Source organism: Aquarana catesbeiana, linkage group LG01, assembly GCF_042186555.1.
Source record: "Aquarana catesbeiana isolate 2022-GZ linkage group LG01, ASM4218655v1, whole genome shotgun sequence".
In the NCBI taxonomy this organism is placed as follows: Eukaryota; Metazoa; Chordata; class Amphibia; order Anura; family Ranidae; genus Aquarana; species Aquarana catesbeiana.
Window position 1 is genome coordinate 570,555,391 of NC_133324.1, and position 18,684 is coordinate 570,574,074.

At 41.8% G+C, this 18,684-nt stretch overlaps 1 protein-coding gene across 2 annotated transcripts in view; it reads right to left on the reverse strand.

Moving 5' to 3' along the window:
• Positions 1 to 6,396: 6,396 nt before the first annotated feature.
• Positions 6,397 to 18,684, reverse strand: part of CNOT6L (CCR4-NOT transcription complex subunit 6 like) — a 159,227-nt gene continuing 146,939 nt past the window's right edge. For both annotated transcript variants that reach the window (XM_073597399.1, XM_073597395.1), the window contains exon 13: positions 6,397 to 7,292. In XM_073597399.1, coding sequence (XP_073453500.1) covers positions 7,080 to 7,292 — 213 coding nt within the window. In that variant the 3' untranslated portion in view covers positions 6,397 to 7,079. The remainder of the gene's footprint in view (positions 7,293 to 18,684) is intronic.

Sequence of the window (18,684 nt, forward strand, 5' to 3'; positions counted from 1 at the left end):
AAAGCACCCAGTTTTATAATAGGAACTCCTTAAAGAGATTCCTAAATATCAAGCGCTTTTACTCAGAATGAGAGAAGTGTATTTTACATATTACGGAATGCTTAAGTGTTAAACAGTGGGAAGATAAAAAAAAAAAAAAAGAAAGATGGAAGGTATCAATAGACAATTTACAGGGCAATAAAAGTCAAAGCTAAAAATTGCACTGTAAAAACAAAAGGCTGTGTAAACACTTTTCAGATTTTGGGAAAAAACATTTGTTTCATTTTATTTTGTGAAATATCCAAATTCATTTGGTAAATTTAAAGTAAAAATGTATGTAATGTTTTACGAAAAACACAGGATTACCGATGGCCAGTGGGAACAAAAAGGTTTATTGCAGTCTTCATTATAAAAACACACTTTTGGCCATGATTCGATGGGAAAGAGTTTTACAGTAATGATATGTACGATTCAAAACTACTTGCCGTTGGATCTTAAACTTGATTGCTGCTGTGTGCGAGAACCAGATTTCTGTGGTCATGTGATGAATAATTTGTAAACTACAAGCTTCAGCTTTGTTGTACAGAAATCTCAGATGTCCTGCATTACTAAAGGGCAGCCACAGCCTCCAAGCGCTTAGTTCTTTAGTAAACTAAATTAGCAAAGCAAAAAGGGACCCCAAAATGACTTGCTAAAAGGAGAGTGTCACATTTTAAAGCAAATGGCAAGTATAGGTTAGAAAAGTGAGAAACATTCAGGGAGATACCAAATAACGTATACCATGCTGAGTAAATGTTTAAGAGTCAGAGGAGCCAAATCTTATCTGATAAGTAATAAAAGCCAAAAGGTGAATGGTTTCCAATGCACAGCTTCACTTGAAGCAAAAAACACCAATGAATGTTTATGGCTCATTACAAAAATCACTATGAAATTCTTGGTGATGTCAAACAAATAGAGTCCACTACAGCAATATAAAAGAAAAAGTGTAGCTTTAGAACAGTATTGTACAATGCAACTACATTCTACACATACAAGCACATGGATGGTGGAGGTTGAGCTGGCTCAAATGTTAAAACATGCCCGCAAAAAGTTTTTTTTCCACGGTTTCATTTTTTATTGAAAAATATTTGAGCCTTGGGTGTAAAACAAAAATATATATTTATATATAACTCTCAGATGAAAGTATATCAAAAAGATGTGACTGTTGTGCCAGTTCTGAGGATACTGTATAACAGAATCGACAATCTTTTCACCATGTTAATACACAGAAAATAGAAAATAGCTATCTCATACATTTTATTACATAAAATCACTTAAAAAATCATCACCCTGAAATAGGGTTAAGATTTTTATTTATTTATTTTTTTTTTTAACTTTTTTTCTGCTTTCGTAGGCAGTGCTGCTGGTTAAAAAAAACAAAACCACATGACAACCAGATAATTGTGAGATCTGGATAAACATAGGACATTATTCAAAACCAAATTCCAGTAATCGTACAGGCCCTGAGGGAGCTGCAGGAAACCCAACACTTAACCTCCAAGCTACAACTTTTCCAACCTGTCTAAGGGCAATATATAGGTAGGCAGCTATAACAATTTGTTTAGAGACTGGCTTAGCACATGAAGCTAAAATAAAAAGGAACAGACAAAAAAAAAAAAAATCTACCAGCTGATAGTCATCTGATATTTGTCAGGTTATACACACCATTTATTTTATTTTTTTACAGGACAAAGATTCCAATGGTGGCACAGACAGGATCAACATGGTAAAAACAGGAATAATATCCAACAGCCTCCATGGAAATATGTTTGGAATAGAAATCTTTATAAAATGCATCAAATTAAGGGACAACTTGTCTAATGAGGTGCATTTTAAGAGCAAATGACCACTACCATTGCAGAGAATGTGCTCCCATATGATAGAAGTAGCTTAAAACTCTTTATGGGAAGGGAGATCAGATTTCATGGTTTATGGAAACAAGAAAAAAAAAAAAAAAAAAAAAGTTTTCTGCATTGTGGTGCCCATTCCAGGCCTGGAGGTACATGGGGAAAAGAACATAAGTAAACTGCACTTATTAGTCATTCATGTCAAAAGGTGTGACATATGACATTTACTGCATCCAGTCCACAGACTGTTGGATGAAGGTGAACTGACAAATAGGGACAGGGAGCTACAACATTTTCTATTCAGACTGCTCAAAATCTAAAATGGTTTTTTACCGGTCAAAATGATTATAAGGGAACTTGGCCTGTGTTAGGTCCACTAACAAAGTATGTGTGCATTTCCAGATAGATATTTCAATACCTAAAGAAAAACTCAAATTCTTTCGAAAAAAAATAAAAACGTAACCACCAATAGGGGAAGATTGCAAAAATTATTGAAAATTACAATCTGCAGGGAAAAAAAAAAAATGCATCAGTGGCAGACTTTTTTTTTACATGATGCATTAGACATATCTAGCAATATGCTGAAATGAAAATGATCTTTGGATTATGGGTTGCTGCTTATTCCAACTAAACAAAACTGGGTTTTTACTTTAATATACAAGCAAAGCCTCATAGAATGTTATGTGAAATATATATGCAGAAATACACAGAAAAATTTACCCGAGGACTACACTTTTGCACTGGCCAAGGGAACCAGGAATTGGGGGGGAAAAAACCCACAAATCAAAAGGGTCAGTCCCTTGAAAATTTGAAATTTGAAATAAAAGGTGCAACATGATTAGATGAGTAGGTCTTTGATATTACAACAGCAAGGCCCCCCGGCCCCATTTCCAAACTCTGTTCCTATTCAACTGGGAGTTTTAGATAGTTACCACCCACCCGTCTGTGTTCCAGCACCCTCCCTCACATTGTGCAGAATATACAATGAAAAATCCAGTAGGGATCCCCCCCAATCATGGCCAAGGCAGGTGTGCACCCACGAAATAAAGCACAGAGATCTCAAACTAAGATGTCAGGAACTACGAGACAACAATCTAGTATCTGCCAAAACTAAAATATCAGTTTTATGTGGACTGACCCTTTTAAAGGATATTTGGTACAAAATACTGAATTATATTAAACACTGTGCCAGTGCAAACGTTATTCCTTGCGCAAATTCACTCCTTCAAAGTGTGTATGAAGTGTTAGAAGACTTTAAACACAACATTTTGCATATGTAATTTTCCATTTATTTACGTCAGTTAAAAAAAAGTTATTTATGAATGTCTTTACAATCATCGAGATCAGACATGATTAGTCTGATGTACAGGGCAACCACTGAAAAGGGACCAAAAAATGGATATCAAAAAGACAAAAACCACACTATAGGATATTCTGAATCCAGATCCAGTTTCTCCTACCAGGTCCCACCAAGTTTATTTTAGCATTAAAAATACATTAAATCTGCTTTCAGAAAAAAAATATATATATACGGACTGAATGGATGAAAATCAATGAAAGGAATGAAAAAAAAATAAAATAAAATTATATAAACACTTTTGGCAAACAAAAGTAAATCCCTTTGATTTTTAGAGGGGTCTGCAAACTGTTTCGACCTCTGGTGGTGAAGGGGTTAAAAATAGAAGAAATCTAAATTTTATTTGTGTAACAAAGCAGCTTTGATCAATTAAAAATCACAGAACGTCTTTATAAAATAGCTCACAATATGTTTTATTACCTCTAAATGTATAAACTTTAAAATCCTCACATAGAAAAAAAAAAATAGATTGCCAATGTACAAAACAAACTGATCATTTTTACTCCGCTATCAATGTACCACTGCAATATTAATGATAATGGGCACAGCCTACTAAATACACTGTGGTTACACCAATAACGTTGTCTCATAATAGAAAACCACAGGTCACAATATGTCACGTGGCATCACAAGGACTTTGATGTCTTCCTATCTATGAAAGCCAAGTACACAGTCTGTTACCTAGTCCAAATTGAAATCCACAATTGGTGGCTTGTTTGAAGAGTGCTATAAGACAATATCAAAGCGGTGTAACATTTAGCTTGATGTTGCCCATTTAAGTGAATTTACCAATGCACATGCAACAAATCTTTTTAATATGGGTAGTTTTGTTGTTTTTTTTTTTTTAAGGGTCCTCTTCTCCAGATGTGTATGTTAATACGTCGTGCCAGACCTCAGGATGTTCACAGATTCTTTGTGCTATAATACACAAATTATTTTTCTCCAAAAGCCAAAAAATAAAATTAAAAAAACACAACGGAGCAGACTACCAAGACTGTAATCTTTTGTCTGGTAAATTTTCTATATACACTTCAAAAAATAGTATATACAGTACCTGAGAAATAGTAAATGCAGACAGTCTTACAGTTTCTTTTCCTTACAACCTCTAAGATTTTACACTGAGCCTTTGGGTTTGTACTCTTAATCATTCGGAAACATTCTCTTTAGGATACGACTGCTATAGGTACATTAGGTATCCAGCACAAGGTCTAAAGTGCATGAGACTGTTCTTGCTCTTTTCAGTGTCACCCCAGCAAAACCAAAATTCTCTCTTCACACCAAGGGAGAAGGTGAGAACCTAAATGATTGCTATGGAACAACACAGACTGAGAAAAGCATCCTTCATGCAACTTTATAAATGAAGCCCAAGACAAACGTTGACTTGTTTTTACAACAGCGTTTATCTTACTAGCTACAATTTATTGAATGCACCTTAAATACTTTAAAATGTGCTTGGGATGCATGAAGCTGTGTCAGTGTTAACGACTTCTTTCGCCATAATGAGCAACTGTTCCTATGGTGAAAACCTGCCAATGCCTTGGAGCTGCTAGACAATAGGAACAAATAGGTATATTTTTGATGAGTATAATCTTTAGTCTTCATTTGAGCACTTGAGGAAAAGGCTCTTGTCAAGTGGTTTAGGTCAAGATGGATAAAAACTGACCTTTTCTGACAGATGACATTACCAATACCAACGCTACAGGAAACAAAGGCACCTATGAGAGTAAACCTACTTACTGTATTACAGTGCACGCAAGTTGAAATCCAAGGTACCAGTGATATGCATCAATCACAGTGGACTAAATACTGACCATAAATTTGTCCCAACAAGCACAGACTAAATTCACTACACAAGCCAATGCAAGGACTGGGAGATTCATAGGTGCACAGATGGAAGGCAGGCTCTCAAACTACAGCTTCTGGTTGCTGGTCAACAAAACGTTTATATGAATTTCACAAAGGTTTGCTAAAGCATGCCAAAGCAGCATTTCAAATCTTAGATTTTAAATAGAGTGGGAAACAGAGTGCACGCAAAAAAAATATACACACATCTGAAAAGATCTGCATCCATGGATCTGGAAAAAATATTCAGAGGCACTTCGGAGAGGTGGTGGTCAAGACGTGTCGTTTGTAAGACAATGCTAAACTGTTCTGTATAAGCTGTATGCAGAATGGTCCACAAGCAGGTGGAAGCTACCATTTATGGCTAAACTGGTGAATTTGGTGTGCACACTTCTGCTAGAACCAATTCCAATGGACCTCTTTATTAAAACATTCAAAAAAGCAGATGTCTTCTGGGAAGTGATTATGTTATAGTACACAGAATAATAAAGTGCATTGAAAATTTTGATTAAAATCAGTTTTAAAAACATAGCAGCAAAAAGCAGGACAAAAAAAAAATTATATATATATATATATATATATATATATATATATATATATATATATATATATATATATATATATATATATATATATATATTTGCAGCTAGAGGCCTTCCAACTAGTGCAATGCTATTCATCTAAGACAGACAACTTGCATGAATGTTTAACCCCTTCATGGCCAGGTGTCTATACATTTTAAGACCTCACTCCAAAACATAAATTGAAGATAGACTGCTGAAACAAAAAAAGGGAAGGTACGTTTTCAACAAATGTATCGGTATAGTTTTCAATGTGCCAAGAATCTTTTTAAATGGAGAATATTGATGAACTGCCTATTTGGATAAAGGAACATCCCAGCATATAAAAATGTAAACTACCAGTGCTTATGTCTTAGGCGGGAATAGTAAACATGGGAAAGAAGATCTGTATATACAAGTGTGCCTGTATTACCCGTGTGTTGTCATGACTGTGCTCACCATTTGTTTGGTAACACGACAAAGCTCACAATTTGGTGGTCTGACATTCAATTCCTCAAACTGCTGCCACCTGGCTCTGAAGAGAATGCTGAAGGTTATTCAAGCTATGATACATAGATGTAGCAAAAAAAAAAAAAAAAAGTCATGGCAAGGACTGAAGATAGAAGTGACATCTTTGGTTACAAATCTATTAAGTCAAACACTCCTTTGGCCTAAATCCAAAGACCCCCCCCCCCCCCAAAAAAAAATGTTGCATTTAATGCATGTCTAATAAGCATGGATGTCTATACTAAAAGCAACTTTTCATTGGTGAAAGAAAAAAAAAAAAAAAAAAAAAAAAAAAAAGAAAAGTTGCTGCTTGAATAAGTAGGTTCTCTTCACAGCCAGTGGTTATCACACACCATTTACAGGCTCCTAACCACCTCTTACCCCCACTATAGACATTAATGCAGAGGTGCAAGAGCCACAAACCTATTACAGTCAGATTGTGCTTGATCGAATGAAGGAAAGCCAATATAACCTTGGTTAACTGGGTGAATCGTGTCAGTTTTTCCAGTCTAAACATAACCTACTTTTTCTAAGGATACCAGTGGAAAATAGTTATGACTCCCTGCTAAGTAATCAGAAGAGAGAAACTAATTAAATGGGAAAAATAGGAAGGGAGTGAAACATGTCTTGCATCTAGCAGTCATTAAGTTGCTAACAGTATCTTGTACAAGACAAATAATAGAACGAAAATATGGGCAGTAGAAAAAAAAAAAAAAAAAAAAGTTAAGCTTTTTAAAAATGAACAAAATACACAGCTGGGAGGAGGACAGCTTTTGTACCAGCCTCAATTCCAAATATTGCCTCCCTGCAATAAAATGCAGAGCCACGGCATTGACAGGAGGGAAGGAGCCGTGAGAAAGCAGCTTAAGGTTGGCCATACTTCACTCCTACAGATTCTTTTACAGGTATACAGGTCCATGAGAACAAGTGCCCAGCTGTCAGCCAGCACTACCTCCTGCTTGGCAAATGTACTCCGTTAATAAGAGGCAGAAGTGGAGGGTGGAGTTCCAGCTGCGTTAACAGTGAGAAGTGGTCAGAAGGAATATGGGGGTGAGGGCAGCCAGTGATGTTGTTCTCCGTCATCCACTGAGGATCTAAAGGCCCCAGGACGCCAAGAACGTCCATGTGTGTCTTGGAATAGAAGATGTAGTCAATGACACCCTAAAGTGCAAACAAAAAAATATGTTAAGCGAATTAGTAATCAGTTCAGCTCCAAGGCAGAAAACAAAGTATACAAGAGTCAAATTCCGGACTTGTTACTTACAAAACCTTAGTAATTAAATCACTTCAATACCAGGCACTTATACATCTTCCTGCCCAAGCCAATTTTCAGCTTTCAGCGCTGTCGCAAATTGAATGACAATTGCGGTCATGCTACACTGTACCCAAATTTATCATTTTGTTCCCACAAGTAGAAGTTTCTTTTGGTGGTATTTGATCACCTCTGCGATTTTTATTTTTTGCGCAACAAATAAAGACCGAAAATTTAGAAAAAAAAAAAAAGTTTGTTAAAAATTTTTGTAAATAAGTTTTCTTCCTCAATGACTGGCACTGATAAGGCGGCACTGATGGGCACTAGAGCTGCACAATTCTGGCTAAAATGAGAATCACAATTTTTTTGCTTAGAAGATAAATCACGATTCTCTCGGCGTAACATCTTTCACATTAAAACAAAAAAATTGGGCTAACTTTACGGTTTCTTTTTATTCATTGAAGTGCATTTTTTCCCAAAAAATTGCATTTGAAAGACCGCTGGGCAAATACAGTGCGACAAAATATTGCAGCAACTGCCATTTTATTCCCTAAGGTCTCTGCTAAAATATATATAAATGTTTGGGGGTTCCAAGTAATTTTCTAGCAAAAAATATTGATTTTAACTTAAGTGTCAGAAAAAGATTTAGACTAAGTGGTTTAACTTCCTGCATTTACACCTTGTTGAAAACTTGGCAGACTGCCCAGATTATTCATTTACACAGAAGTTCTATCCCTTTGATCTAAGAAGGAAGCTTAGTTACAATGTTTCAAGTTGAAGACTTGGCAGGCTGCCCAGATGCTTTCTTTTGACAGCTGAGTGAGCAGATAAAGTCTCTCCATTTGTTTATATGAAAGAATTGGCAAAATCTGCAGGAGAGATAGTCAGCGGGGGTGAATCGAGATCACGATTTAACGATTAATTGTGCAGCTCTAATGGGCACTCATAGGCGGCACTGATGGGCACTCATAGGCTGCACTGATGGGTGGCATTGCTGGGCATCACTGATTTTTATTGTGCCATAGAGGTGCCAGTCAGTGCCCAATTTTTTTTGCTTAGAAGATAAACCACGATTCTCACGGCGTAACATCTTTCACATTAAAACTAAAAAATTGGGCTAACTTTACTGTTTCTTTTTTTTATTCATTGAAGTGCATTTTTTTCCCAAAAAATTGCATTTGAAAGACCGCTGGGCAAATACAGTGCGACAAAATATTGCAGCAATTGCCATTTTATTCCCTAGGGTCTCTGCTAAAATATATATAAATGCAGCAATTGCCATAAACAATCAGCGCAGAACCGTCCGTCAGGAGAGCCGCCAATTGGCTCTCCTCCACTCGCGTCTGTCAGAGGAGGAAAAGCCGATCAACGGCTCTTCCCGTTTACATCGTGACCAGCCCTGAATGAACACGGCTTATCACTTGGTAAAGAGCCTCCGGAAGCTCTTTACCGAGATTGGTGTAGCGGTGTGTCAGACTGACACCGCACCACCGATCACCGTGATGCGCGCCCCCACGGCGGCTGTTACCCTGCAGGACGTCATGACGTCCAGTCAGGATAATTGAACCACCGCCCGGCCGTCATTCTGCTATAGGAAGTGGTTAAAAAGGACATAAAATGAAACTTCCCATCTGCAGGATTTTACAAAAAGTTGTCAAGTACATAAGGGTGACGGGTTACTTAAAGTGAATGTTCACAGAGCTTAAACAAGGTGAAGCAGTGTTTACTTTAAATACCCAAATCACGTGCCAAGTAAAAAAAAAAAATAAATAAAAAAACACAACACTTTTTACATGATCGCATGGCTGGAGTGCCAATATGTGGAGATTGCTTCACCTCATTTACTAGGCTCAGTAAATGAGTAACCACTCAATAGCCATTACAGGGACGGTACTACACAAGGGCTGCCGGTGTCTTACAGGTATGTAGGCCCTAGCAGAGACTGGCAGTGGGATTTAGAATAGTGTGCACAAATCAGCTGCCCGTATACACATTTGACAGAGTTGCAGTTTAGTAACACTGCCTCCTTGGATAGACATGTCACAGCAGTGGGGGCCCAGCCTAGGTTGGAAACCAATAAAAATAGAAAAAAAAAAAAACGATTGGGTTCCGATCAGCTGGGGAGACACAAGAACACGTTAACCACTTGCCGACCGCCTCACGTCTATATACGTGAGCAGAGCGGCACGGGCAGGCAAAATCACGTACCTGGTACGTGATTGCCTTCCTGCGGGCGGGGGGTCCGATCGGACACCCCCCCCCCCCCCCGGTGCCATCGGCGGTCGGCATTTGGTTGGGAGCGATGAGAGACGAGGGGGAGACCATTCGATCGTGCCCCCCCCCTCGCGATCGCTCCCAGCCAATGAAAAACATCCCCTGCCTCTGTATAGTACACAGAGGCAGAGGATGTGATGTCATCTCTCCTCGGCTGGGCAGTTTCCGTTCCAGCGCCGAGGAGAGACGACATGTAAGTGCACCAACACTCTCACACAACACAGTAGAACATGCCAGGCACACTAAACACCCCCGATCCCCCCCAATCACCCCCCCCCCCCCCAGTCACAAACTGACACCAAGCGGGTTTTTTTTTTTTTTTCCTGATTACTGCATAGTGTCAGTTTGTGACAGTTACTGTGGTAGGACAGTGAGTGTTAGCCCCCTGTAGGTCTAGGGTACCCCCCTAATAAAGTTTTAACCCCTTGATCACCCCCTGTCACCAGTGTCGCTAAGCGATCATTTTTCGGATCGCTGTATTAGTGTCACTGGTGACGCTAGTTAGGAACGTAAATATTTAGGTTCGCTGTCAGCGTTTTATAGCGACAGGGACCCCCATATACTACCTAATAATTCAAGTTAGACTTACCGGTAACTTGTTTTCCTTGAGTCTTTCAGGACAGCACTTGAGAGAGACTCCTCCCCTTGCCAACAGGAAACACCTCTTCCACCAAACTTTAAAAGGAGGCTCCTTTCCACACATTGTCAGTAGTAGTAGAGAACCTCCGGCCCCAAACTGGAACACATAATCGAGATATGATTAGTCACAGTATATATATGAAAAAACAATAGGGCGGGATGCTGCTGTCCTGAAAGACTCAAGGAAAACAAGTTACCGGTAAGTCTAACTTGAATTTTCCCTTATCGTCTTTCAGGACAGCACTTGAGAGGATAATAGAGACTTACCCCCCTAGGGAGGGACCACAGCCTGCAGAACCTTTCTGCCAAAAGCCTGATCACCTGCTGATAGGAGATCCAGTCTGTAATGACGGACAAACGTTAAGTAGCTTGACCACGTAGCCGCCTTACAAATCTGATCTGGGGTGGCACCAGCTCTTTCTGCCCATGTAGTGGCCTGGGCTCTTGTTGAATGAGCCCTAATTCCCAGCGGGGAAGATAAACCCATTTGAGAATAGGCTACAGAAATAGCTGTCTTAAGCCATCTAGCCAATGATGCTTTTGATGCTTGTTGGCCTTTCTTGTTTCCAGAGAAAAGAACAAATAATGAATCTGAAACTCTAAACCCTCCTGTTACTTCCAAATACTGTAATAGGATACGTCTTACGTCTAAATTGTGAAACTGCTCTTCCTTTGCACCCGAAGGGTTAGCAGAAAAGGTTGGTAGAGTAATCTCTTGAGACCTGTTACTAAAGCTTGCCACTTTTGGCAAAAACCCCGGATCTACTTTAAGGACAACTCTATCAGGAAAAACTGACAAAAAAGGCTCTTTTACTGATAGGGCGTGCAGTTCACTAATCCTTCTTGCTGAAGTAATTGCGACCAGAAAAATAGTCTTCAAAGTTAAATTCTTTAGGGATATGGCCTGTAAAGGCTCAAATGGTTCTTTTGCCAGAGCCTGCAGAACCACCGAGAGATCCCAATTTGGGAAATGCTTCACCGGTACCGGTCTCGACCTGGAAAGTGCTTTGAAAAATCTCATGATCAGAGTTTCTGAAGATAAGGATCTCTCCAGATAAACTCCCAAGGCAGCCACCTGCACCTTAAGAGTGCTGACCGCCAGATTCTTGTCTGCACCCTTTTGCAAAAATTCCAGCACTGAAACTAGGTCTTTAACCCCCCTATGTTCGGAATGACAGAAAGAAACATATACTTTCCATACTTTGGCGTAAATATCCCTGGTTACCTTTTTCCTACTGGAAAGCAACGTAGCAGTTAAACGTTCTGAAAAGCCTTTGCTTCTCATTAATTGCTCCTCAGATACCAGGCAGTGAGCTTTAACCTGTCTACCCCTGGATGAAGCACTGGCCCCTGAATCAACAGATCCTGACTGAGCGGGAGATGCCAACATGGTTTGATTGCCAACTGCAGAATCGTGGAAAACCAAGCTCTCTTTGGCCAATATGGAGTAATCAAAATGATTGATACTCTCTCTTTCAGTATTTTCCTCAACACTAGAGGGATTAATCGAAATGGAGGAAAAGCATACCCCAGGTGAAAATCCCACGGATGTGCCAGAGCATCTATCCCCTGAGAGCAAATGTCTCTCTGAAGGGAGAAAAAATTCGGGAGCTGCGTGTTTTGTTTTGAAGCAAACAGATCTACCTGCGGAAGGCCCCAAACACTGGTGATTAATGCAAACACCTTCCTGTTCAGACTCCACTCTGATTCCTGAACTTTTTGTCGGCTCAGATAATCCGCTACTTCGTTCAATGTGCCTTTTAGATGGACTGCGGATAGAGATAGTAAGTGGTTCTCCGCCCACTCCAGAATCTCTACTGACAGTAAGTGAAGGGCCCTGCTTCTTGTGCCTCCCTGTTTGTTCAGGTAGGCTATGGCCGTGGCATTGTCCGACAAAATCTGGACATGGCAACCTATGAGGTTTTGAGAGAAGAAAGCTAATGCTAGGGCAACTGCCTTCAGCTCTCTCCAATTTGAGGATCTTTGGGCCTCGAACTGGGACCATGTTCCCTGCGCTAAGGCTTGACCCATGTGGGCCCCCCATCCCTGCAAACTGGCGTCTGTTGTGACCACTTTCCCGGTCGGAAAAGACCAAAGAAGACCTCTTTGCAGTACCACCTGACTTTTCCACCACCAAAGTGAACGTTTGACTCTGGTGGGAATCTTTACTTTTGTATCCAAACTCTCCGTCCTGTGGTTCCATGTCCTTAGAAGGAACCTCTGGAGAGTCCTGAAATGCAGCCTTGCCCATTGGATGGCTGGCATTGAAGAGGTTAATGTCCCCAGAGCCGACATAACCTTTCGGACTGAAATCAGTTGATTTGTTTGTAGTGCCGTTATTACCCTTTGGACCTTGATCTTTTTCTCTTCTGGGAGAAAAATCTTTTGCTCCACTGAATCTATCAAATAACCCAGAAACAGTACTTGCTGAGCTGGGATGAAATTTGATTTTTGAACATTCACTATCCACCCTAGTGACTCCAAATGACTGCGGGATTTGTTCAAATCCTCCTGCAACTTTTCCCTGGATGGGGCAAAAAAGAGGAGGTCGTCCAGATATGGAATTACCGCAATCCCCTGGAGTCGAAGAGGGGCGAGAGCTTCCGCCATTATCTTCGTAAAAATACGAGGAGCTGACGACAGGCCGAAGGGAAGGGCCCTGAACTGAAGATGTATAATCTCCTTGCCCATATTCACCGCAAACCTCAGGAACTTCTGGGACTGAGGTGCTACAGGAATATGAAGGTAAGCATCCCTCAGATCGATTGATGCCATAAAACAATCTTTTGTCAGAAAGTTTCTGACCGTGAAAATTGAGTCCATACAAAACTTTTTGTATAGGACTGACTTGTTCAGGGGTTTTAGGTTGAGGATAAGACGGAAGTTTCCGGATGGTTTTCTTATCAGAAAGATGTGTGAATAGAAACCCTGACCCTGTTCTTCTGGGGATACTGGTATCACTACCCTCTGGTGCCTCAGATCCTTTAAAAGGTTCTTCATGGCCAGAGCCTTTGTTAGATCCCTTGGTAGGTTTGTTACAAAGAATCTTTCTGGCGGGCGATCCGAAAACTCTATCCTGTAACCTTGGGACAGCATGTCCAAAATATATAGACTTTCTGTCATGCTGGCCCAAAGGGGAAGGAAACTTTGAAGCCTTCCCCCCACTGGTACGCACAAGTCATTGTGCTTTACCGGAGGCTGCAGGAGGATGGAAAAGGACATTTCCTTTGCCTTTACCCTTCTGCAATGCCCAATTTTTTCTTTTCTCCTGGGGTTTGGTTTGTTCTTGAGCCCTTGGGGAACGAAAAAACCGTTTAACTGGCTGCTTTTTCTTTTTGATGGGAAAAGACTTCTTTTTATCAGCAGTTCTATCTAGAACCGCATCTAAATCAGGTCCAAAAAGCAAGTCACCCAGGAACGGTATCCCACACAGCTTGTTTTTGGATGCCGCATCCCCTGGCCAAGTTTTCAACCACAGAGCCCTTCTGGCTGAGTTGGCTAGGGCAGCAGATCTAGCTGTCATTTTAATTGATTCCGCTGAAGCATCCGATATAAATGCGACAGCGGCAGACAGAGTTGAAAATGAATCCAAAATTTCTTGTTTTGGTGAGTCTGCTGAGATATGGGCCTTAAGTTGCTCTAACCAGAACTCCATATTTCTGGATACCACTGTAGTTGCCATAGTAGGTTTAAGATTTCCCATGATGGATTGCCAAGCCCTCTTTAGTAGCTGGTCCATCCTTTTATCCATGGGATCTCTCAACACCCCCATGTCCTCGAATGCCAAATCTGTAGACCTCGAGACCTGGGAAAACGCGGCATCTAGTTTGGGGTTTTTGTTCCAAACCGCCGCTGGATCTTCATCAAAAGGGAAACGCCTTTTTAAGGCTTTGGGAAAGAAAGGCTTTCTCTCTGGCTCTGCCCACTCTTTCTTAATAGCTTCAGAAATAACAGAGTGTACTGGGAAATTGCGATTTTTGTGCTCGCTAAGCCCTGCATACATTTTATCATGCAGAGATAACTCCTTTCTTTCCTCCTCCAGACCCAGTGTGGTATAGATTGCTTTTAACAGGCCATCTACCTGTTCTAAAGACAATTTAAATCTTGAAGGTAAATTTTCTCCTTCCTCACCCTCGTCAGAATCCTCAGATTGAGAGGGGGAATGTCCCTCTGGGGTAGGAGATGCCTCAGTCTCCATCACCGGGACTATAAGTGAGCCTTGGGAGGACTGTGAGGTAGTAGGCTGACTCAGGGATGGGTTTGCTAGGGAAGAGCGAAATGATTGAATAGTCGCATCAAGTTCCTTTTTAACTGATGCAATCAAGTCGCTGCAAGCGGAAGAAGCTTCTTCTTTAACTAGCAAATCAATACAAGCTTGACATAACGTCTTCTTCCATCCTTCAGGTAGCTTGGATTTACATGAAGGACATTTTCTTTTTGCCACTGGATCAGAGCTCTTGGCCTGCCATGAGACAAAAGAAGAAACCATCCCAGTGAGACAACCTGTCCTATACCCAAGGATGCTCACCACAGGTGCACAGTAAGAGCTAACTGCTTTATGTGCCCAGACAGGCCCCTGCCACCGGGGGGGGGGAGATAGAGAGAGAGAGACCCCACAGTACAGGGAAGACAGTATACAACTGCACCTTACCTGGGCCTTGCTGGTGCCTGTGCCTGTCCCACTTGCTGCCGCCATCGATTCCATCGAGGAGCGCTTGCTGTGTTTGTGTGGCTAAACGCCGGTTCCGGACTCCAATAGCGCCAGTGCGCCGGACCAGAACCGCTAAATAAGCACCAGCCCCGTTCCTCCCCTTTCCCTCTGCGATTTCCGGCGGAAATGACGCCGCACGCCTGTTCCGTGGGCGCCGCCCCCTCCGGATGCCTCACTTCCGGCGGATGGAGCCCCGCTGCCATCCCCAATATGGCGGCGGTGCAATGAGCAACAGGCGGTGGACCTGAGAAAAAAATATAGTAAACGGCCACCGCCTGTCTTGCCGCCGCCTAGGAGCGATGCCCACGACAGTCGGACTCACCCTGAGCCCATATGAAGAGGGAGAGGGAGCCCAGCCAGCAGCACTTCACCTCAGCTGTGGAATGGGAGGAACAGCTCTCATGAGGTAAAAAGTGTTTGATGAAAAAAAAACCAGGAAACCTGAGCTCCCAGGACAGCACCTGAGAGCCCTGACTTCCCCACGAAGTGTTCCCTCCGGAGGAAACACAAAAACTGACAATGTGTGGAAAGGAGCCTCCTTTTAAAGTTTGGTGGAAGAGGTGTTTCCTGTTGGCAAGGGGAGGAGTCTCTCTCAAGTGCTGTCCTGAAAGACGATAAGGGAAAAATGTTTTAACCCCTTGATTGCCCCCTAGTTAACCCTTTCACCACTGATCACCGTATAACTGTTACGGGTGACGCTGGTTAGTTCGTTTATTTTTTATAGTGTCAGGGCACCCGCCGTTTATTACCGAATAAAGGTTTAGCCCCCTGATCGCCCGGCGGTGATATGCGTCGCCCCAGGCAGCGTCAGATTAGCGCCAGTACCGCGAACACCCACGCACGCACCGTACACCTCCCTTAGTGGTATAGTATCTGAACGCATCAATATCTGATCCGATCAGATCTATACTAGCGTCCCCAGCAGTTTAGGGTTCCCAAAAACGCAGTGTTAGCGGGATCAGTACAGATACCTGCTAGCACCTGCATTTTTCCCCTCCGCCCGGCCCAGCCCACCCAAGTGCAGTATCGATCGATCACTGTCACTTACAAAACACTAAACGCATAACTGCAGCGTTCGCAGAGTCAGGCCTGATCCCTGCGATCGCTAACAGTTTTCTTGGTAGCGTTTTGGTGAACTGGCAAGCACCAGCCCCAGGCAGCGTCAGATTAGCGCCAGTAGCGCTAACACCCACGCACGCACCATACACCTCCCTTAGTGGTATAGTATCTGAACGGATCAATATCTGATCCGATCAGATCTATACTAGCGTCCCCAGCAGTTTAGGGTTCCCAAAAACGCAGTGTTAGCGGGATCAGCCCAGATACCTCCTAGCACCTGCGTTTTGCCCCTCCGCCCGGCCCAGCCCAGCCCACCCAAGTGCAGTATCGATCGATCACTGTCACTTTTTTTTGTAGCGTTTTGGTGAACTGGCAAGCACCAGCGGCCTAGTACACCCAGGTCGTAGTCAAACCAGCACTGCAGTAACACTTGGTGACGTGGCGAGTCCCATAAGTGCAGTTCAAGCTGGTGAGGTGGCAAGCACAAGTAGTGTCCCGCTGCCACCAAAAAGACAAACATAGGCCCGTCGTGCCCATAATGCCCTTCCTGCTGCATTCGCCAATCCTAATTGGGAACCCACCGCTTCTGCAGCGCCCGTACTTCCCCCATTCACATCCCCAACCAAATGCAGTCGGCTGCATGAGAGGCATTTATACGTCCTCCCGAGTACCCCTACCCAACGAACCCCCCCAAAAAAGATGTTGTGTCTGCAGCAAACGCGGATATAGACGTGACACCCGCTATTATTGTCCCTCCTGTCCTGACAATCCTGGTCTTTGCATTGGTGAATGTTTTGAACGCTACCATTCACTAGTTTAGTATTAGCGTAGGGTACAGCATTGCACAGACTAGGCACACTATCACAGGGTCTCCCAAGATGCCATCGCATTTTGAGAGACCCGAACCTGGAACCGGTTATAGTTATAAAAGTTACAGTTACAAAAAAAAGTGTAAAAAAAAAAAAAAAAAAACACAAACAAAAATAAAAAAAAAAGAGTTGTCGTTTCATTGTTCTCTCTCTCTCTCTATTGTTCTGCTCTTTTTTACTGTATTATATTCTGCAATGTTTTATTGTTATGTTTTATCATGTTTGTTTTTCAGGTATGCAATTTACTGTGCTTTATTGTTAACCATTTTTTTGTCTTCAGGTACGCCATTCACGACTTTGAGTGGTTATACCAGAATGATGCCTGCAGGTTTAGGTATCATCTTGGTATCATTCTTTTTAGCCAGCGGTCGGCTTTCATGTAAAAGCAATCCTAGCGGCTAATTAGCCTCTAGACTGCTTTTACAAGCAGTTGGAGGGAATGGCTCTCCTGTCTCAACAGGGAACCTGAGAATGCAGCCGGTGATTCAGCCAGCTGACCATAGAGCTGATCAGAGACCAGAGTGGCTCCAAACATCTCTATGGCCTAAGAAACCGGAAGCTACGAGCATTTTATGACTTGGATTTCGCCGGATGTAAACAGCGCCATTGGGAAATTGGGGAAGCATTTTATCACACCGATCTTGGTGTGGTCAGATGCTTTGAGGGCAGAGGAGAGATCTAGGGTCTAATAGACCCCAATTTTTTCAAAAAAAGAGTACCTGTCACTACCTATTGCTATCATAGGGGATATTTACATTCCCTGAGATAACAATAAAAATGATTTAAAAAAAAAAAAATGAAAGGAAAAGTTTAAAAATAAGATAAAAAAGCAAAAAAATAAAAGCACCACTGTCCCCCCTGCTCTCGCGCTAAGGCGAACGCAAGCGTCGGTCTGGCGTCAAATGTAAACAGCAATTGCACCATGCATGTGAGGTATCACCGCGAAGGTCAGATCGAGGGCAGTCATTTTAGCAGTAGACCTCCTCTGTAAATCTAAAGTGGTAACCTGTAAAGGCTTTTAAAGGCTTTTAAAAATGTATTAATTTTGTTGCCACTGCACGTTTGTGCGCAATTTTAAAGCATGTCATGTTTGGTATCCATGTACTCGGCCTAAGATCATCTTTTTTATTTCATCAAACATTTGGGCAATATAGTGTGTTTTAGTGCATTAAAATTTAAAAAAAGTGTGTTTTTTCCACTAAAAATGCATTTGAAAAATCGCTGCACAATTACTGTGGGGAAAAAAAAAATGAAACACCCACCATTTTAATCTGTAGGGCATTTGCTTTAAAATAATATATAATGTTTGGGGGTTCAAAGTAATTTACATGAAAAAATTATTTTTTTTTGCAAAAAGTGTCAGAAAGGGCTTTGTCTTCAAGTGGTTAGAAGAGTGGGTAATGTGTGACATAAGCTTCTAAATGTTGTGCATAAAATGCCAGGACAGTTCAAACCCCCCCAAATGACCCCATTTTGGAAAGTAGACACCCCAAACTATTTGCTGAGAGTCATGTCGAGTCCATGGAATATTTTATATTGTGACACAAGTTGCGGGAAAGAGACAAATTTTTTTTTTTTTTTTTTTGCACAAAGTTGTCACTAAATGTTATATTGCTCAAACATGCCATGGGGATTTGTGAAATTACACCCCAAAATAAATTGTTGCTTCTCCTGAGTACGGGGATACCACATGTGTGGGACTTTTTGGGAGCCTAGCCGCGCACGGGACCCCGAAAACCAAGCACCGCC